The sequence below is a fragment of the Ascidiella aspersa genome, chromosome 8 (assembly GCF_963924565.1).
Source record: "Ascidiella aspersa chromosome 8, kaAscAspe10.2, whole genome shotgun sequence".
Taxonomy (NCBI): Eukaryota; Metazoa; Chordata; class Ascidiacea; order Phlebobranchia; family Ascidiidae; genus Ascidiella; species Ascidiella aspersa.
In genome coordinates this window covers 919,763-942,896 of record NC_139454.1, presented here as the reverse complement: position 1 = coordinate 942,896, position 23,134 = coordinate 919,763, and the positions used below count along the sequence as shown (strand labels likewise).

General features: G+C 37.8%; 1 protein-coding gene across 1 annotated transcript; it reads left to right on the top strand.

Annotated features, from left to right (window-relative positions):
• Positions 1-881: 881 nt before the first annotated feature.
• On the top strand, positions 882-21,993 carry LOC146134775 (NACHT, LRR and PYD domains-containing protein 3-like). The gene is made up of 9 exons (XM_083395632.1): positions 882-941; positions 2,988-3,264; positions 13,348-15,128; positions 17,287-17,439; positions 17,723-17,884; positions 18,339-18,500; positions 18,954-19,115; positions 21,148-21,303; positions 21,988-21,993. Exons 1-9 carry the CDS (start codon positions 882-884, stop codon positions 21,991-21,993), a joined length of 2,919 nt encoding a protein of 972 aa, XP_083251758.1.
• Positions 21,994-23,134: the final 1,141 nt, after the last annotated feature.

Below are 23,134 nucleotides of genomic sequence, written 5' to 3'. Positions count from 1 at the left end.
GGGGACATGGCCACGCTCCCTTAGATACGCCCATGTTTGTCGGTTAGGCCGAAGCGGTTCCGCTTCAATTTAAAGACGAGCGTTGGTTCCGTTAAACTTAAACAAAGCAGGACAGAGAGCTCGTTTATTTTGTTGGAAACTTAATATGGCCGCCATTATTCACTTGCTCGCGTGAGACAAGTTGCCAACGAAACGAGAAAGAAGGTTTGTGAGCGAACAAAGGACGCGAGAGTCTGCATCGCAAGGTTGTCTGTGTGACCCTTCGTACTTCGCCCAACATTTAGCACTTGTTGTTAAACCATTAGCGACTAGAAGTTTGTGAGTTTGATGGAAACCTTAAAATTTTGTTTAGAAAACAAGAATTAAGTTCGGTTCGAAATATTCTAAATTAATGCATTTTGATTAGTTTTAATCGGTTCTTAAATAAAGAGCAGTCGTTATGTTTGCCTTTCTGAAGGTTTTGTAAACTAAATTTGTTTACTATTTTCTTTGTAAAGTAACATGTCAGAAAATCACGTTAAAACTTGTATCATTTCATCAGTTTTTAAGCCGGTTTTGGCGCAAATTTTCATGGTGGACTTATTTTATGACGTCATTAATAACCGTTACTACTTGATAACAGAGAAGACTAGCGAATAATTAAACAATAATTCCGTTTTGCCTTGGCTTTGTTTATTGTATCTTTGCTATCTTACTTTACAATTAACAAACCAAGCCTTGTTGGAACAGCTTTGTGTAAAGTTAAACTTGTGGATTTATTTGTCACATTACAACTCACATATGACATTTCGTGACGTTACAGTGTGACATGTTAAGCTTTACATGAACATACCAAGCCTTGTTTAGCAGTTTTGTGTAAAGTTCAACTTGTGCGAGTGAAAATGGCCGAAGCAGCCGAAGCCCAAGATGAGATGGTTGAAAATGTTCAAGATATTACCTTGGTGAGCAACTTTAAATGTTTTGTGACAACTTTACGAAAACATAAAGTGAGGTTTACAAACCAATAATATCAAGGGTTTAGTTCTTATTCCGTTTCAAGACCTTGTTCCATCTATTACCTAGTAATCCTAATTTAACCTTATTCTAGGGCTACAATGTTTTCAGCATTCTTGCCAGGAAGTAAAACTAGTAGAATTCTTACGTTTGAGTTTGCTGATGCTTCATCTTTCCATGGTAGTTACAGGCAAAAGTTACAAAAACAATAAATCAAATTTATTTTTCAGATTCAGCCCATGATTACTTTGCGGTTTCCTTAATTTTGCTAATAAGAAATTATTATTTTTTACGAAATCATAAAATTGTTTACACAAAGTATCATCGAATTACCTCAATGCTATAGACCAGGAGCGTGCAACCTTTTATCTTGCAATATGTGTATTAGCACGCCGCGGGCCACATATTTTGGTTGCGCGGGCCGCAGGTTGCACGCCCCTGATATTGACCAGTGGTTCTCAAAAGTGAGCCACTTGGCTCCCTTAGGGAGAAATTTTAAAATTTGGGGAGGAAATTTGTTCCAGGGGGGAATAGGGAAGGAAAAATAGATAAAAAAAGTTGTTATCGGTTAAATGCAATAAATAATAAATAGCTTATTAACTGTAATGATTGTGTTGTAAAAAGTCTATCAGACCCATAATCTAAGTCCATTCTCTCTTCACAGTTAGGCCTCAGAGCGAAAATTTTTCGCGCTTTACGCAAATGATCTTTTCTCTATAGGCATACCATATGTTACCTTTTAGGAGGTTTTGTCCACTTTTCTCAATAAAAGTGAATGGTCCTCCGAGGACGCGCAAAAATGCCCAAATGTCCTCTTTTATCGCACCAGGAGTTGGTTGCTTATTCCTTTAACAAAACTTTTTGGCGAGACGTTACTGTAGCCATGAAACATGCTGAATTACTGGTTTAGAAAGATTTTTTTCCAACAAATTGCCCTGCCAACCCTCCACCTCAAATAATAACACAAATAGCGGATATATGCTTGATCTGTACTAGCATCGGGATTGTGACGTGTTATTTGTATAGTTTACGTTAATAATAGTCGACACCAAGTGGAATCTGTGCCTTCTTACTAAGTTGAAAATGAATAAAGAGTTATTCGAAACGTCCAAAAACCGTAAAACATCATCAAACTCAAACGTAACAATTCTACTTTCGTTTTACTTGCCGGCAAAAATGTCCTCTTTTTGGGTGCTGAAAATATGGTAGCCCTATATTAGATCTATACCTGCGTAATACGTTCAAACAAACTCAACTTTCAGACGATTAGGGCATCAAAATTACATCGTAGTAATAAATAATAAAGGTACAGTACCTCATGTTTTTTTCTGGGGAGGAATTAATAGCATTTGGGCTTGTATAAGAGGAATTCGAAAAAAACTTTGAAAATCACTGCTATAGACTAACTAGACAAGCTTCTGTAAGAAATAAGAACATAGCCTACCATACAGTAAAACTGAGGCCGCGGTCATAGCCGCGCATTTCATGCAAAATCAACGTAAAATGTGGTCAGCCACGAAAAACGTTCGTCGCGCTAACGGTTTTCACTATAGTACTCCATTTCCAACCGTGCAAATTTTACAAATAACGTTATTACAACCGCGCAAATTTGGGCGAAATGTTGTTACAGCCGCGCAAAATCCAAAGTTTCCACTCTGGGGCTAGTATGGCAATTTGTTGGAAAACCTTTTTTAAACCAGTAATTCAGCATGTTTCATTGCTACAGTATTTTTTTGGAAATAAATACAATCTCGCCTTAAAGTCTTGTTATAAGTATAACCAACTAACTCGAAATTCGAAAAATACATTTCGGCATTTTTGGGCGTCCTCGGAGGACCATTCACTTTTCAAAAAAAGAGGGCAAACCCTTCTAAAAGGTGACATATGGCAGGCCTACCTTATTTCAGACTGTGTCTTATTAGGACTTTGGTGTTATTTAAGTTTCGGTCATATTGCTTTACATTGATGCCAACTTAACTTTTTCATGTAAACAGAACAACGCAACAGTTTTCGCTGGTGGAGAAGTTCACCTGACAGAAGTTACGCAAAATACCAACGTCACAGAAGTGACGCAAAATACCAACGTCACAGAAGTGACGCAAAATATCAACGTCACAGAAGTGACAGAAGTGCGTAACGTCACAGAAGTGCGTAACGTCACAGAAGTGACAGAAGTGCGTAACGAGTACAACGTTCAAAACATGGTCGCGGGTGACGCCTACTTCGGTAACCCTGGCAACGTTGTAGAAGCAGATGACGTCACTGCACGAGGTGAGAAAATTTTCTTTCTTGAATATTTTTTTGGAAGTGACTGATTAGATTGGTTCACATTAAGTTTACTTCAGCGGGTATATCAGCTGGATTGCAGTTTTGACGCCAGACAGAATTCTGAGTGACGTCAGACAGAATGTCTAGGGGTAGATATGGGTTACCAGGCCATGGCTTCAAAGCTATATTGTAAATTCAAAAGTTTTTCGCCACAACCTTTTTTCTGTTAAGAGAACGTTTGCCCGTTTTGGGGAATTGATTAATTTAAAAGCATTCAATGCAAACTATACCATGTTGTGAAGTGTAAACTTACTAATCCTAAAAAGTATTTTTTTGCTTATATCCAACTAGACAAAATACCCGGTGTTGCCCAGGTTAAAACTTTTTACAATAAGCGCGACATACGCTTATCGCAAAGGTTTCAGCTTTTTTGCGATAGGTGATATATTACGTGCATTGCTGCAATGCCCTGATTTTGTATGGTGTACCATTTCCTTGTAAGTGTAAATGAATGTGTAATTTAACATGTAACCGAAAGAAATGTTCCGTGTTGTGTATAACATTGGTCGGGTAAATAGTTTCCACAAAGTAGGACGCGTCCCTCGTGAAAGCGGCAACAATATTAGGCCCTACATATTGGAAAAGCGGTGTGTCCATAACAAATTCGTATTCCCCGAATCATTCCCGAGTTTGAGTTAAACAAAATGTAAGATTCCATCAAGCTGTGGTCTCTTAAAAACTATTACATATTATGTTGTACTCTACGTTCTTTGCTTGATCGGCGTGTTATTACCGATGATTTAAAAAGGTAATTTGTCATGTTACTAAAACGTAATGTTACGGACAGCGTAATATCCTGGCTAGAGTGCTAAATAGTGGGAAGACAGTGTGTAAATTTGTAACATTTTATTGTTCCCTAAATAAAACATTTTAAATCCCCTAATCGTTAACTAATATACAGTCTATGTGGGTGCTGGTCGTCCCTTGACTATTTGTTTGATGATTGTGCCTGGAATGGTTAACTAAATGCTGCCCCACAATTGGAGTCAGACACTTTGCCTGTGTGGAAGCCGCATTTAATCGGATGGCGTTTTATAAATTATCGCTTTTATCTGCGTGACTAGGAAACATACAATTGTTCGTCTTCGCAAACTATAAAATTTTACATTCTGTAAAAACAATAGTTTGCAGCCAAATTGCAATATTGTGTGTTCATTTGAAATGAAACGACTAATACCCAACGGCTAAGCACGTCAAACATCTGTTACGTAACGAAAACCACTGACGTATATCGATAGAGAACCACTCACAAACGTAAAACCTTAAGTTGTAGCAGCCATTGCTCGCATTGCGTGGTAGTGCGCGCGCCGTGGAGAAGCGAGCGCGATTTGACCTTTTGTTCGTGGCGATCGGTGTGACGCCGCTTCTTTTGTAAGGCGACGATGACGTGCGGTCTGTCTGTCTGCCAGCGACCGAGCGGCAAACAAGTGTCGACGGTCGACCAACCGGCCAACAAACTTTTTCATTTATATAGTAGATAAATGCAGTTAGATTGAACGAATCTCTGTTATGTTTCTATTGCGTCACGTATCCTTTACATTTGTTTATTTTCGTGCGGAAGTAGCAACAGTATTGCATATCAGCACAGACGCTGGTCGTCAATTTGCTGTTTGCAGCTTATTGTGTTAAAATGTCCCCTCTATACCAAAATCAGTGGTGGGCAAACGCCGGTCCGCGGACCGGTACCGGAGGAGTTGGCTACCGGTCCGTAGCAAGGTTGCCTGATTAAAGTTTTGATATAATCCCAAACCGTAGGCTACGTAAAAAGCTACAAAAAAGCCATGACAAATTCAAAAACAATGAAATGTTTTTTAATATTCAAAACACATCAGCTTTCGTTTGAATTTACTCAATGGTTGATTGGTATCATAAAAATCACAATTATAGTATCAAGCATTCAAGAAGTTTAAAACAAACCAATGTGCTGTGACCATGAGTTTCATAGCACATTCACAGAATCCAAAAATGTGTTTTCAATACAAAATCTTCTTATTCTTACAATATATCGAAAAAAGGGTCAAAATATTATGTTTTTTATGTTCAAGCGTGCTCACCTTATAGTGCCAAGAATAAAATCATGTTGGCTGGTCCCACATCTCACCCTACTTAATGTATCTAAAGTTCGCATCAAAAACGTTGTAATAGACTCCTTTGGTAAACAATTGTTATTTTTTCAAGGCCAGTCCGCGAAAAAAATCAGTTTTAAACCGGTCCGCAGTGCAAAAAAGGTTGCCGACCCTTGACACAAATGATTTAAAGGATCCAGCAATCAAGACAAATGCGCATTCCCGGCGCCAAATCGTTCTCGGCTAGGCTGTCACTAGGGTTAGTTCGGATATGGATAATTTTTACTATCCGGATAACGGATATATCCGTATATTTGGAATTTATCTAACCTGTTAACCGGATAATAACTGCTAAGTGAGACAATCGATTTCACGAGGTTTGCATGAAAAATTAATTGTAAAATCATTACACAGTTTTATTGTAGATCTTCGTACACGCGCAGTACCAGAAAAATCACGCAAAAGCTCTTCAACTGACACTACCAGACTTTACCTTGCCATGAGAATGCAGTCTTCTATTAAAAGAATCATTCATTATGCTTTCTTTGTGACGTGATAGTAAATTTCACTCGTGCATTTTACGAGTACCGTAGTTGAAAGTATAAGACAATAGAAGTGTGAACAAAGGTTTAATTGCGCTCAGCGGGAGTCAGCCTCTACGTCAGTGGTTCTCAACCTTTTTGTACCCGTGGCCCCTTTTTGATGCTTTCAAATGGCCGCGGACCCCTTACATTTTTATGGTGGAATATCTGCGTTTATAGTTCTTTTCAATAATTCAGTATATCTGCGCTGTACCTTATGTTGAATAAATTAACAGACAACACCAAATTACTTTATAACACGTTTATTTTAATGTGATTTCTGCTGCGGACCCCTGGTTGAGAACCACTGCTCTACGTAACAAAGAATGTTCAAACTTACTAAAAAGTGTAAAACGCATTAGCAACGATACTCTTTTAGCCGGTTAACCGGCAGAATTATATCCGGATATCAGATAGAAAAAAAAAACTGCGGTTAACCGGTTAACCGTTATCCGGATAATCTAACCCTAGCTGTCACTGGAAAAATAACTGCGATTCCATATATCAGTCGAAATAATGATACTATAATACCATTATAGTATAATTATTATAGTATCATTGGTCAAACTTACTGAAACTTCTGTCAACTGTGAATTCGTTACAATTTTCCTTCGACCTTAAAGTTACAACACGTACTGCGCTATGCTTGGGTTCGTCTATCTGTCTGGGATAAAGTAACTCTCTTTCTATTTGGAGGATTGCGAGACCACTCGATGTAGACTCGCATATTAAGCTTATTCTCATTTATTTTCGGCCCCATGCTATACGAACAGAATGGCGGCCAGTCGGTTTATGAACTAATCCAAATAATCATCAATACTTTAGCATATTAGAATAAGGACTTGTGGGGAACAAACAGGTCTTAAAAATGGCCTTATCCAAAATGCTAATTTTTTTAAATCCATTTAACATCACACAATCACTATTGTTTGGTTTTATTTTGTGCTTTTTGTTGCAAACGTTTAGGTTCTAACATCGCCTGGCTTGAACAACTGGTTGAAGAAAAAGGTAAGTTCAACATATTTGTTCTTAATAATCTTTTAGAACTAGATATCAGTAAAGTGTTTTTGCCTTGGGCCCACCAGACACTTTGCAAACTTGCGTCACTCCCTTGCCTAAGTTTGAACCGAAACTCGTCAAAACATTTCAGCATAATTAAGCGATAGTTTAAAAGCGAAATAAGGGTTCTCTGACATTTAAGCGCCGCAAAAATAACGCAGAAATGAAAAACACTACATATTAATTAATTAACACCAAGGAGTCGAACCGTTTCACTTGAGTATAAAAATAACAAGATTTCATTTTAAAATCTCTCTATATAGTGGCCAATTATTATTTTTTTTTATGGCTTAATGTTAATTTAATGTTAGTCAAATTTTTATTTGAAATATTTTGCGAATGTTGTCGAACCTAAACATGGTAGTCTATAACTTGACTTTTTAAACTATAAGTACCGGTATGTGTTTGCGTTTGGTTAAGGCTACTCATAATATTCGGTTCAGTTCGAGGTCATCTTAAAATCTTACAAAAATACGGTTCTGGTTTGGATAATTATGCAAATGTCCTTTTTAATTTTATAAGTATAAAAAACAAGCTTCTTACATACCTCTCTAGTAGCCTCATTAAGCTTATATGTGGCAAGTAATTTTAGGGTTTCACGTTTATTTTGTGTTCTAAATAATTTTTTCAAATATTTTGCAAATGCGTCGAACGCAAAAATGGTAAAACATACCTTGATCCTTTAAAGCAGTGGTCGGCAAACTGTGGACCGCGACCCAAATGTTGGCCGCAGAGCCATTTTAGTGGGCCGCGAGTTACTTTTAAATGTATTTTAGTGTTATCATGTGATTGTGGGCCGCGTGATAGCCGTGCACTCATTGCACTTCATTTTAAAAGTGTATTGGGCTGAGAATTATAGTGTCTCAGCCTGGTTCAGATCCGCGCGCCAAATGTGGCCATGTTCCTCCAACTGAAACCAATAGGCGCAATTTTTTGCGTTTCGCGTGATAAATGTGGTTTATTTGCATAATACGTGTGATTTCTGTTAGAGAAGAACACGTTCGTTTTGTTAAATTACTTGAACTGTGACGCTACTTGTGACGTCAAATGTGCGGATTTTTATGTTCTTCTATCAGTTTTACTTTAATCCAGTGTTTCTTAACCTTATTTACTTAAGGGCGCACGTTAGAGACGTATGAACACGTGGCGGCGCACCTTACGAGCGAAGCGAGCGCGAAGTTTTTTAGGTCTACCGGTATTTCTCTTAAATTGCCTGCAATTTTTTTTATTATATAGGTTTATAGTTGCATATCTTTAAAGGGAATCCAGCCTTTAAGACTGAAAACGTTATTTTGTCCATTTAAGTCTTAATCCGATTAATTTTGGACTTATTTCGACATGTTTAGGTCTTATCGAGTCACTTAAACGCTGCTTTAATCTATATGCTGTCAGGGCACCGCTGTTTGGCACAAATGTTTGGTCCTGTTTGGATATATTGGTGGGTACGGTAATGTGTGGGGTTAGAAAATGGGTTAGTGTTGAAATTATGACGGGAGTTAGCAATGTACTTAGGGGTGGGGTTTGGGGAAAATCAGTATTTTATACGCTAATATACGCCCAAAGGCGATATTCTAGTTTCTTGCTTCGTTTGACTCATGATTTTGCAGTCCAATTTATGTTTAATTATACTATAAATGCCATTATTTTCAATATTTGAATTCATATGCGTCACGTCTCCTTTTAACTAAAGTTTTGACAATTTAAACAAATAAACCCAATTTGTTTCGCGCCACCCTTTTGCCTTTATATTTGCGCGTAAGTTCGTTCGAAAACAAATGGTGTTTCTATAAACCACTACAAAAACAGCAGCGGATCGAGGATATTTGTTTTGAGTTGGAGGCATTAGAATGACGTCACAAAACAATAGTTCTTAGAAACAACACTTGTTTTACTCGAACGAACTCGTGCGCAAATACGAAGCTAAAATCCATCTTAATTGCGCGTATTTTGAAAAAAGTTGATTTATTTGTTTTAAGTTGGCAAAACTTCAATTAAAAGGATGCGTGACGCATATGGCACATAAAAGGATTCGAAAATGGATATAGTATAATTGCAATGTAAAGTCATAAGTCACAACGACAAAATACAGCCAAATACGCAATAATATCCAGTACAGCATAAGATTAAAATCGTCTGAAAAAGACCTAAATCTGTCGCAATAAGGCTTAAATTTGTCGAAACAAGGCCTAAATTTTGGAATTTAGTCCTAAATTCATCACAATAAGGCCTAAATTCTTCAGAATAAGGCCTGAACGGCCAAAAAAAGAAGGTGGGACGATCAGTGGCTATCGGCCGTTTGGTGAATACATTTGGACGCCCTAGACCAGGGATGTCCGACCTGGAGCCTAATATTTACGTGCGGCCCACCCACTTATTCTAACTTTCAGTAGCCTTTATTAAAACTAATTGTTTCGACTATCATCAAAACATTTAAAAAGCGCAGTTTTTGATGATAGCCCAATCTTATATTTTTTCTGAGACTATAATCGAGTCTAATGTCGCATTTCAACATCCATTGCTAAGCAAGATGTGTGTTTTTCTAAATGTGTGTTTTTGCGGACCGTTTTAAGGAAATGTATCAGCCCAAACATGTAAAAACTCAAATTGTTGCGCTCTGCCATAATAAAAAAAAAAAATAAGGTCGCTATTACTTGAATATTTGCGCACGAGTTCACTCTTGAAGAGCGGGTGTTTATAAGTTAAATTGTTTTATGACGTCACGATATGTCGTAACTTATGACGTCACCCCTTTAATTTAAGAGGTTTTGCGGCACATCGAAATTTCTAAAGTGGCAATTTGCGGCCCATTCTGAAGTTAGACATCGCTGCTCTAGTCTGACTGGACTTTTGTTCCTGTTTGGGGTTATTGTTGGGTAATGGGTGGGGTTAGAAAACGGGTTGAAAGAGTTGAAATTATTAGGGGAGTTAGCGATGTACTTAGGGGTGGGGTTTAGGGGTGGGGTTTGGGGTTTGGGGTTGGTTAAAGTATTGTTTAGACGTGATTTTGCCCTTTTAGGTCTTATTCCGCCGGATTTAGGCCTTATTCCGATTTAGACGGTACTAATAACATTAGGTATTAGTGGTAATTTAGGAGACGTGTTGTCCTCGGTGTAGTACTATGCAACTAAACTAAGTTTACCAAGCGAAACGCAAAAAAAAACCATTGCGTCTATTTGGTTTCAGTTGGCAAAACGTTTACCTTAAATGCATAAAAGATAACATATATCACCTCAAGAGTTGAATGGCGGCACCCGTAATCACATAGAAAGTTCGCACGAAACGCAAAAATGTTACTCACGATACAATAGCCATATTACATGAATCGAAAATTACATTAACTAGTTATATTTTGGTAGAAATTGCATTTTGCAGGTAGTCTAAGTCCACACAGCGTTAGGCTGTGGACACCAGGAAAAGGTGAAATATTACACGGCGCCTTGATGCCGAAAACACTGCCATAACGTAATGTAAAACATACTAGAAAAGGAAAAATGTACGAGCGAAGCGCGAAAACTTGTACGTTTACATATTGTTAAAGTTGGCAAAAAATAAAGTTTAACTGAGAGGCACTCTCAGGGCCACATTTGGCACGCGGGCCAGAGCCACGCTTAGACAGTAGGCAATGTTTTTTAGCCACACCAACTTTTAAAATAAAGTGCAATGAATGTACGGCTATTACGCGGCCCACAACTACAGAATAATTCTAAACTATTTAAAATAGCTCGCGGTCCAATAAAATGAACTCCGTTAATGTTTATATATCGGTTTAGCTTCTTTGTTGTACTGGTAAATAGCCACTTCCGAATATAAAACTTGGTTTAATTTATATTTTTATGCTAACGAGCTGGATCTGACGTAGTTTAAAAACTTTCTCCTTTAAAAATAAATGATAAAAGTCATATTCTTATTATTGACACCCCATTGTGATGTTATTCGGTCGTTGTAACTTGTAAGCAAGCAATTTAACTAAAGCTGTTGTTTTGCTTAATAGAAGATATTATGAAATATTTTGTGTAATTTGAGTGGCGACCACAAACGTATTCTTTCACTTGTATTACCTTTTATTATTCTTATTGTACATTTACGGCATTGGCTGCTTATCACTGATGTTGCTATTTCCAATCTGTTAGATTTTAGCATTGTGTAAAACACTTGCTTAAAATGTCATTCTTTATCCAATTTGTCCACCGTGTTACTAAACAATTTTTTTAAATATTAAAAAAAACCTTACTGTATATCTTACCAACTCTTTTAAATTGCTTCAATTGTGATATTTTATGGTTTTCGTTATTGCTGTATAGTTGCACACATTTTTTCATAAATTGTTGTATTTTGTTGTAAGTTGTACTGAAATATTTTGCTTTCCTAGTATCATTTACTTCTCGTACTAATATCATTTATTTATGCAATTATAATGTCTTCCTTATTCTTGATATGGCTGGTCGCAGAGTAGCATGGTGGAAAGGTTTTTCTTTGTTAATTGTTTTTAGCAGGGGAAGCAATAGTGCAATATTAATACTTATTACAAACTTAGAAAAAAATCATACGCTAATTTTACACCTTGGAAATGATTTACACCTGTGTTAGTAAAACACCCCTTAAGCAGTTCTTCTTAACCTTTGTTAACTGCCGAGTCCAACAATATTATTACGAAATCTTTCGTTGAACCCCAAATTTTCGCTTTGTCACCGAAATAAATATCCGTCACATTCAATTGTAATATATTTCTGTATCAAATCAACTTCTGTGTTTGATTTGTGACCAGTTATGAGAATTGAGGCTTTAATGCAGTGGGTCTCTAATGTTTGTGACACACTAAAAAATCACGACACACTTTCTATAAAAACAATTTTGTAGCTTGACAATTGTCATTCATACATGGCAAAGTAATAGGCAAATGTCTTAATGTTATCAGTTTTCTTATATATAGTATGTCCAGCTACCAACCCCACCATGCCACTGAGCACCAACAATATATTGCCACCATTGTATTTTTATTTATTTCTTGGCGTTTGCTTTATGAACATTTATTTTTTCTAAATATTCCACAAACACTCAAATTACATGAAATTTTTATATTCTTATGTTGTTATGTAAATATGCGTCTTTGTATTTTGGACAGTGCATACCAACTTGTGTATTGTTTCACTGGTTAGTTTGGTGACATATCAGGATGCAACAGTTCTGACACAGTTCTAACAGTTATTTTTTGTGTTAAAGTGGTTCTGAAGCCTCCGGGCAATCTAGTCACGTGATATCAATGTGTTCATTGCATTGTTGTGGTCGTCCAGAGTGGAGAAGTTATTTGGATGAATTGTTTGTAGGATTTCATAATAGCCGTTAAATGTGATGTATGACCCTTGGCCCAGTTTTGAAAAAGATAGGCCGGATGATTTGCATTTGTCAGTCTACAGGTTGCTGATCCCTGCTTTATAGAATTGCAGTCTCTTTTCTGTCATCTCTCAAATCATGTTTGAAATGTGATATTAACATTGTATGTTGACTCAGATTTAAACTTTTTCTTCCTTTGTTTTATTTTAAACTTTTGTTCAGCTCATTAAACCATTACAAGCCCCAATTTGTCGGCTAGGGTTCAAGTGGGGTTTGTTCAGATATTAGGAGCTTTAAGTATTTGGATAACAGATATATCTGGGTATTTGTACTTTAACCTAACCGGTTATCCGCATAATATAAACCTGCATTCTAGAAAAGGAAAACATTTACCAACAGCAAATTTGGCGAAAACGAGGTGAAAGGTGTTAAAGCGAACCGAAAACGATAATTGTGTTATCAGGTTAACCGGTAACTGGAAAGTAAAACTCTCAGGCTTTTAAATCCAAATACTGTCAGTTATTCATGTCTTTGGAAAATCAAAATTTCTTTAAATGGTTTCACCGCAAAAGTTTGTTTGTTATTTTAAGCAAGTGTAAAGGTCTATAGTCTATCGGCGTGGTACAAATGTCAAACTTTCCTTGGAGTTAGTTTTTAGTTGTTCTATGTAGAGGTGTCTTCTAAGTTGTTGTAACACAAACTTTCTGGAAAAGAAATGATTAATAAAAATATAAAGCTTTGAAAAAGGTAAAAGACCTTTTTGTTTCATTTTTGTAAACTGGACCAGTGGTTTTAAATGCTGCTTAATGTTGTTAGTAATTGTCACCATAGCTGCGTTTCCTTATTTTGTTGTTTCTTAAAGTTGTGACTTTGCAGACATCTGCTTGGTTGTGTAAGGCTAAAGTTCAGTTTGATTGACATGTTTCTGTAGTTCAAGTTTTGATTCCAGTTAAAGTTCTTCACTTTAGTCGAGTTTTTTTAATTCTCAGATGCAGCTTTGCGAGCGAACCAGAAAAAAGAGGCCAACATCAAAGTCAAATCTCAAGAAACAATCTTGGTTAAACTCCTGGTCATTAACAGGAAGAACGTCGAAGAAGAAGGTTTTAACGCAATGTTGCTCTATAGAGGAAATGAGAAAAATCTTACTTTTTTTGAGGTGTATGAATTCTGTCAGGCTGCAAATGAAAATGCAATCAAAGAAGCAGAATCTAAGTTCAGCGACCAGGCAGCGAAAACTAATTTCATTGCAAAATATGGCAACTTTATAGTTATTTTTGGAGGAGCTGGTTATGGCAAAACCACCTTAGGGTTACAAATTCTGCAATATGGTTGTGATACTCAACCTGAATCTGGCTACATTTTCTATGTAAACCTGCCATCGTTAGACAACAGCAAAGAAATGAATGTTTTTGAGTTCCTGATAAAGCTATTCAACTCAAACTGGAAATATCATTTGGAAACAGATAATAAAATTCTGGAAAGAATCTCCAAATCAAATAATGTGTTGATCATCATGGATTCAGTGGATGAAACAGGTTTCAATCTTACGATGAAAGCACCAGTCATTGGTTTGTACGAAAGAGCAAAACCAGAAGTCATTCTCCAAAACCTTTTGCGGTCTGACATTCTTGGCAATGCTTTCAAGTATCTTATTACACGACCGGAAGCATATCTCCAGTTGAACCCAGACTGCAAGTCACACTTCCCACTTGAGGTACTTGGTCTTGGCGAAAATTCACAGGATTTGCTTTTCAAGGAAATTTGCAAAAGTCAGGAGAATTACAAAAAAGTGAAAGAGGTTCTCAACCAAAATCCAGCAGCCAATGCATTAAGCTTCATCCCATTATTTGCCAAAGCAATTCCAAAATACATTCTAAAGCATGGATTGGATGGTGGTGCATTTACTACTACTGATGTGTTCACATCGTTTCTGAACCACTACATTCACTCGGATCACTTCAAGAATCACCCAAGTGTCCTCCGCAAGCTCTCTGATTTAGCTTTGTATGGAATGCTTAACAAGAAAGTCACCTTTGAAGCACAAGATTTCACCAACGTTGGACTTGAAACAAATGGTTTAGGGGATTTTCTCAAAGTTCAAGGTCAGTCCAGTGATATCAGCCTTAAAATCTTGGAAGGCGACAGAACAGTTTTGTTCAATCACAAGCTCCTGCAAGAGTTCTTTGCAGCACTTAAGATTATGTTTGGCACCCCCATGGAACGGTTTAAAGACCTACTGGAAAACTTAAAAAGTGTCGATTGGGAAATGTGTCTTCAATTTCTCTTCGGTCTGCTCAATCCGAAACTCCAAAGCAAGCTAAACGCGCTGTTTTCAATCTCTTCAGCTGATGTTTCCACCAAGAGAGGCTTGCTCAAGGATCTGCTTGTTTCCATGACCAAAGATTTCGCTCAAACATCTGTGAAGGATTTCCCAGTTTCACTCGCTTCATTGTTTGAATTTGGTGTTGAGGCTCTTGTAAAATACAATGAGTTCAACGCTCGTCCAGACGACAAGAGGTTGTTCACGCTGTGCAGTCTCGCCTACGAGTCTATGCTTGATGACATCACAAGATCAGTGGTGGAAGTTTTCCCGGACATGGTTTTGCTTTCGCGCACGATTCTTCCCAACCACGTGGCAAGTCTCTGTCACGTGCTTCGCGCCACCGACCATCCAATCACCATCAATGTTGGAGCTTACTTGGAACGAGCCAAGTTCATCGGGGATGGATTGAAGATTCTTATCGAGACCGTTGCTGAAACACAACACACGGTTGGTTATTTAATAAATATATAAAGTATATAATATTGTATTTTGTCGGTCATATGTTAGTTACACTGCTTAACTTTTTGATGTATTTTGCTTTTCAGTGCTAGATAAAGCTACTTAAATATAATTTAATTTTAATTATTATTTAGTTTTATTCAAGTTTATCCTGGCTTGAGGCTTTATTGTAAAGGTTGGTGGTTCGGACCCCCCCCCCCCCCCCCCCCCCCCTTTTTTTTGTAAGTGACATTTTCGTTTTTTGTACGTTTTTGTCAGGGTTTTACTCACCGTTCTAAGCGGCAATATTTTAAATGTAATTAGGTCACGCGTCTTAAGACAATGCGAAATTAAAATCAACCGCAAAACGCCGTTTTTCTTTTCTTGTTCGGTCAACCGTAAACGCCAGATAGTTTTTTTCTTTTGGCTTTTGTTATTCGTTCGGGTTGGCTGATTAGCAAGTGTGTGTTCGACAATCAGCAACAATAAATCAAGCTGTCTCCACCTTTTTCTCGCTAAAAACGTCGAGTATGTTTCCTGCTGTTTGCTGTCCGCGTTAATATCAGATGTCGGTGTAGACAGGGGTCGGCAACCTACTGCCTGGGGGCCGGATCCGCCTACCACCTCTCAATACTCTTTGGCCACTTAACTAGTAAGTGCCAAAACATTTTCTCGCTTAGCGCGAATGATCTTCTGCGTCCGGTTTGTTTGCCTTTTGACGGTGTCTTTCAAATAGATCAGCGCTTCTTTACCGTTGCGCCATGGAAGGCATAAGACGTCATTACGATCGCTATTTTATGACGTCATATCCGTCGCTATATTATAACGTCATTAACGTCAGAGTTGAAAATTCGTAACCCCCCCATTTTGGATTTCTGGATACGCCCCTGATTTGACGATATTTTATTTCGATTGGAAAAAAAAGTGAAAATTTGTTGACCAGTGTAATAATCAAGTCATTTTGGTGCGAAACAAAAATAAATCGGCCTGCAAACGTAAATCTTACAGTTATCCGGCCAGGGATCACAAGCTTTAACAATTATCCGTCCCCTTAACAAATTATCCGGCCCTGAAAAATCGTTTGCTAACCCCTGTCCTATACAGCTACAAAGTGTGCGTGTTTGATTGAATTGGGGAGGTGGCGGCTGTAGGTTAAATGGCGTATAATGGTGGACTATGGTGCGATGGCAAGACAAATATTAAATCCGCGAATAGTTTGTGTTGCATTACTGGAAGGGGGGAGGGGGGTCATTAATCAGGTCCAGGGGCGTATCCAGAAATCCAAAAAGGGGGTCCCGATTTTTCAACTTAGGTAATTCCCCGTTTTTTGTCTGACGGTAATGACGTCATAAAATAGCGATTGTAATTACATCATAAGTAATATCAGAAACAGCCAATTAACGTCCAGCAAAACCAAACTTTTAGACGCAAAACGCACACGTGCGTCGTCGACAATCCTGCCAGATGCCAGCTGAGAAACCGCTTAGTGTTCAGGAGAAAAACGAAAACAAGACCGTGAAATATATGTGATTGATTTTGGTAGATCCATGTACGGGACTACGATAAATTACAAGCACGTCTTTCGCCACCTGCAATACTCAACGGAGATTGTTTCTCCCCCGTGTTATTTGATTCCACTTCAATAGTTAATCTATTTGAAAGTGTTTAACCTTTTTAATTGAGGGCACACCTGGCGAGCGAAGCGAGCTCGATTTTTTTGGTGGGGATAACTGCATTTCTTTTCAATTTCTTACAAGTTTTTATTACATTGCCGAAAATATAATAATAAAAGCTTTAAAAAATAAATGTCCAATGTTTGAACACGTTTTCCGTTTGTCCGCGACGCACTTGAAAGCCTTCCACGGAGCAACGGTGGTAAAGCGATGATGAAATTCTAAAGACAGCATTAAAACGTAAAAAAACAGACGTAGAAAGAACATTCGCGCGAAGCGCGAACATTTTTCGCACTTACGTAGTTAAAATACTCAAAAAGTATTCAAAATGGACTCGTGTATAGTTTGTCGAAGAGGCAGCGGGACCAATGAATTACAGAGACCGCTTGATTGATTGTTATTAATTGTCGGATACGCCACTGATCAGGTTGTTCAATATCTAGATGAGTTTAGCGCACCTAGGAAGTCTAATCTATCATTTGACCATATTTCAGATTCGCAAGTTCCACGTAGATGAGGCCACCACCAGCATTGCAATTCTAGCACCGATGGTTCCACAGATCCAAGAATTGGCGATCATACGCAGCAAACTTTCTGTCGACGACATCAAACTTATCTGCGAAAACTTGCAAAGGAAAACACAACCGGTACTAATACATATATCACACATAATAATTGAATTTATAAGCTGCGTGTGTTATGACAGAGCATGAATTATTTGAGAGTAAATAATTTCTTTCTAAATTAATAAAAAAAAACACAAAAGTATTAACATGGTAAACACCAAGCCATTCACTATTAGATTAGATGCAGGTCAATGTTGATATGTGAAACCTGTAATTCCAGTTACGTCACTTGCTTAATATGACGTAACATACAGTCACCCAACACAACCAACTGGTACAATTTCATCTACTTTGTTGCATGTAGATTGAGCTTCTTGATTTGAGCGCCAACAATCTGGATGAAGCTGGGGTGAAGCTGCTATCCGGGTGCATCCCCTACATCAAGAGGCTTTATCTCAGGCGATGCGGACTCACATCCGACCATCTTCTGGTGTTGGCGAGCAGCATCGAACAACGACAACATACCGTGAGTTTTAACAAAGTGTAGTAATATTGTGTGATATTATCGACACTCATCCTATACAAGTGAAACACACAATAAGACTTACTAAGCAACACTATAGAAAGCAGAATTATCTGTAACAGCATTATTTTACGACCAACAACATAATAATACCAAATACAGTAATATCTGTTACAGAATGAGACCTGAACTTGTTGGAAAAGTCACAAATTATTCGGATTTAGATCTAAAGGTCAAAATAAAATGTCAAACTCTAGGACGAAGGTTGATCACTGTTTAGGCACCCTCGCGTTTTGGCACCGGACTGTTTGCCTCTGTTTGGGTTTAGATTTTGGCTTAAGGTTGGAATTATTGCTGAAGTTGGTGTAATACCAATACGTCTTTTCGTACTGTGACGTAACATACAGTAACCCCAGACAACCAACTGGTACAACTTCATCTACTTTGTTGCATGTAGATTGAGGTTCTAGATTTGAGCTACAACAATCTGGATGAAGCTGGGGTGAAGCTGCTATCCGGGTGCATCCCCTACATCGAGAGGCTTGTACTCATGGAATGCGGACTCACATCCGACCATCTCCTGGTGTTGGCGAGCAGCATCGAACAACGACAACATCCCGTGAGTTTTAACAAAGTGTAGTAATATTGTGTGATATTATCGACACTCATCCTATAGAAGTGAAACCCACAATAAGACTTACTAAGCAACACTATAGAAAGCATAATTATCTGTAACAGCATTATTTTACGACCAACGGCATAATAATACCAAATACAGTAATATCTGTTACAGAATGAGACCTGAACTTGTTGGAAAAGTCACAAATTATTCGGATTTAGATCTAAAGGTCAAAATAAAATGTCAAACTCTAGGACGAAGGTTGATCACTGTTTAGGCACCCTCGCGTTTTGGCACCGGACTGTTTGCCTCTGTTTGGGTTTAGATTTTGGCTTAAGGTTGGAATTATTGCTGAAGTTAGTGTAATACCACTAATACTTTTGTACTGTGACGTAACATACAGTCACCCCAGACAACCAACTGGTATAACTTCATCTACTTTGTTGCATGTAGATTGAGTATCTTGATTTGAGCCTCAACAATCTGGATGAAGCTGGGGTGAAGCTGCTATCCGGGTGCATCCCCTACATCGAGAGGCTTGTTCTCATGGAATGCGGACTCACATCCGACCATCTCCTGGTGTTGGCGAGCAGCATCGAACAACGACAACATCCCGTGAGTTCACAAAGCAAGGCTCGAACCTCTTGATTGCCCAACCTGACATTTCCATGCAATGGTCGCCCTCTGTCAGACCAGGGACGAATAGAGTGATAAAGTTCCCTGGGGCTGCGGATAGTTAACCACCCAAACCACAATTTACAGTTTCATATTTTTAGTTAAATGTTGTTGAACGACGCAGCATCATGTTTATTTTATACAAATGCACAATTTGTTTACAATTCAGTATTTTTTAAATATTTTTCAATATTTGTTCTATTATTTTTTTCTTGGTTAAAATGCCCTGGCCCATATTTTGGAATGTTGCTGTTTTCAACAACACAAACAATTAACAAGGATTTGAGCAACAAATTAAAAAGTGAAAGAATACCAGAAAGCAATATTGTTGCACCTTGTTTATTTCTGTTGTTTAAACCTCCTTGTGTTTATGCAGATAAATTTGTTGCCCCTTGTTTATTTCTGTTGTCTAAACCTCCTTGTGTTTATGCAGATAAATTTGTTGCCCCTTGTTTATTTCTGTTGTCTAAACCTCCATGTGTTTATGCAGATAAATTTGTTGCCCCTTGTTTATTTCTGTTGTCTAAACCTCCTTGTGTTTATGCAGATGGATTTGTTGCCCCTTGTTTATTTCTGTTGTCTAAACCTCCTTGTGTTTATGCAGATAAATTTGTTGCCCCTTGTTTATTTCTGTTGTCTAAACCTCCTTGTGTTTATGCAGATAAATTTGTTGGCCCTTGTTTATTTCTGTTGTCTAAACCTCCTTGTGTTTATGCAGATAAATGTGTTGCCCCTTGTTTATTTTTGTTGTCTAAACCTCCTTGTGTTTATGCAGATGGATTTGTTGGCCCTTGTTTATTTCTGTTGTCTAAACCTCCTTGTGTTTATGCAGATAAATGTGTTGCCCCTTGTTTATTTTTGTTGTCTAAACCTCCTTGTGTTTATGCAGATGGATTTGTTGGCCCTTGTTTATTTCTGTTGTCTAAACCTCCTTGTGTTTATGCAGATGGATTTGTTGGCCCTTGTTTATTTCTGTTGTCTAAACCTCCTTGTGTTTATGCAGATAAATTTGTTGCCCCTTGTTTATTTCTGTTGTCTAAACCTCCTTGTGTTTATGCAGATAAATTTGTTGCCCCTTGTTTATTTCTGTTGTCTAAACCTCCTTGTGTTTATGCAGATAAATTTGTTGCCCCTTGTTTATTTCTGTTGTCTAAACCTCCTTGTGTTTATGCAGATGGATTTGTTGACCCTTGTTTATTTCTGTTGTCTAAACCTCCTTGTGTTTATGCAGATAAATTTGTTGCCCCTTGTTTATTTCTGTTGTCTAAACCTCCTTGTGTTTATTCAGATGGATTTGTTGCCCCTTGTTTATTTCTGTTGTCTAAACCTCCTTGTGTTTATGCAGATGGATTTGTTGCCCCTTGTTTATTTCTGTTGTCCAAACCTCCTTGTGTTTATGCAGATGGATTTGTTGCCCCTTGTTTATTTCTGTTGTCTAAACCTCCTTGTGTTTATGCAGATAAATTTGTTGCCCCTTGTTTATTTCTGTTGTCTAAACCTCCTTGTGTTTATGCAGATAAATTTGTTGCCCCTTGTTTATTTCTGTTGTCTAAACCTCCTTGTGTTTATTCAGATAAATTTGTTGCCCCTTGTTTATTTCTGTTGTCTAAACCTCCTTGTGTTTATGCAGATGGATTTGTTGCCCCTTGTTTATTTCTGTTGTCCAAACCTCCTTGTGTTTATGCAGATGGATTTGTTGCCCCTTGTTTATTTCTGTTGTCTAAACCTCCTTGTGTTTATGCAGATAAATTTGTTGCCCCTTGTTTATTTCTGTTGTCTAAACCTCCTTGTGTTTATGCAGATAAATTTGTTGCCCCTTGTTTATTTCTGTTGTCTAAACCTCCTTGTGTTTATTCAGATAAATTTGTTGCCCCTTGTTTATTTCTGTTGTCTAAACCTCCTTGTGTTTATGCAGATGGATTTGTTGCCCCTTGTTTATTTCTGTTGTCTAAACCTCCTTGTGTTTATGCAGATGGATTGGTTGGACCTGGGTGAAAACAAGATCGGGTCACGTGGTGCTGGTTGCCTGGCAACAATTGTGCACAAGGTGAACAAGCTGTTGTTGGAAGACTGTGGAATCGATGAAGTTGGAGAACTGAGTGAAGCAATCGCACGCAGGGAGCATCCAGTAAGTTGCCTCATCCAATCACCATCGAGGTTTATAGGACGCGTCCACAAGCGGTATATGTATATATATATATTTAGAATTAATATTATTCATTATTGTGTGTAAATATGACGCAAGGAATTCCCGCAAAACGTGGCTAATCATCAGGGCTGGATAAAAGTTGATCGCCACCAAAACTAATTTAAACCTAACTTTATATTTTTTTAATCCTTCCCTGAGTAACCATAACGTTGAATTCAAAACTACAAAAATTAAATCAAATTATAAAAAAATAATATTTTAGCTTTTTATTGAAGTCCAATAAATGCCTTTTCAGCAGCGTTGATAAAATGTCTGGGCTAAGGTTGTTTCTATTTCAATCGCGACCTGGGATTACATAAGAGAGCAGATGTATAAAGATAAAATAGTGGAATTATGAAGAGGCTGTCGTTAGTCTTATCATTGCGATAAATATTTCGTTTCTGTTGGTTTGTTTTATATATTCTTCCTCATACAGCGGTGAACACAATTAGTGGCGAAATACACTGACATATTGTCAATTAATATAACTTAATGTGCAGGAAGTGTAAGCCGTCCTATACTATTATTCTCAGTATTAAAGTCTAAAAATTACGAATCCCAGCTCATACGTGGGTGGTATGAGTGCCTTTTTTCATATAAACCAATTTAATATTGTAATTTCAGCCATGATTCGCGGTCATCGCAGTGATTTTACCTTTAGGTTATTAACAACTGACGGTAGCTAAACTTCTCAGGGCTAAAGCAAATTTTAACCCTGAAAAAATTATATTTTTCCATTTGTTTTGCTTGTTTGACCATAGCAATGACGTCATTTGGTATATTCTTATCGGAATAAAATGTAAAGTGTCTAGATTTCAAACAAGCTATTATGAGTTTTTATTTGTTGTCAACATTCACAAGCGTAAGTTTGTTGTTTACCTCAAGTTGTAATTGTTCGCAGATGGAGCTTCTTAGTGTGAGAAACAATCCCATCGGCGACCGCGGGGCCAGTGCGTTGGCAAGATGCCGGGGAAAGATTCGATGGTTGTTGAAAACTAATGGATCCGATCCGATACTGAAGTCTTTATCAGTGTACACGTACAGGAATTTATTAAAACACGCGAAGGCCTTAATTCGAATGAATTCAATACAAAACAATGTTAATAAAACAGAAACAGAATCAGTAAGTTAAACATCATCGCCAAACACTTACAAGTAACTAACAAAATGAGCTCCTACCGCGTCAAGGTAGTAACACCAACTGCCGTAAGGACAACTACAATGTCAAGGCACCATGTGCTCAGTGACCTTTGACCGCAAGTCATAGAATGATTACACAATTAAATCGGTCATAAAGTACTTAAATAAACATGCGGTTTAGCAAGCTCACTGTTAATCTTAACAAACTCACTGTTATTTTTTTTTCTTAAAAAAGTGAATCGCAACGAATAGAAAGATTAACGAACACTCGGCAATGTATAGCAAACGCAAGAATAGAAACATAACAGTCCGTCCCAACACCCAACTAATTTACTGCGTTGATGTGACACGCACAATAGGGCCGTCAGTACAGCAATGCACCTTGGCTCCCTCGTATACCATCACAGCAACCGATCAACCTCAAGTTGACAGGACGAAAAGTAAGAACCCGATGATATGTTGACGAACTCATCTGTCGCTCGACGACCACCGTACTTATCATCTGGACGAAGCATCCAACCATTGGATATAGTTCCTTTTACCTTCTTGCATTCTTTACACGCGTTGAAGTAATATCGATTCCGCTTATCATTGGCGAGATGTGGACATTCACCACAGTCTTCGTACTGCG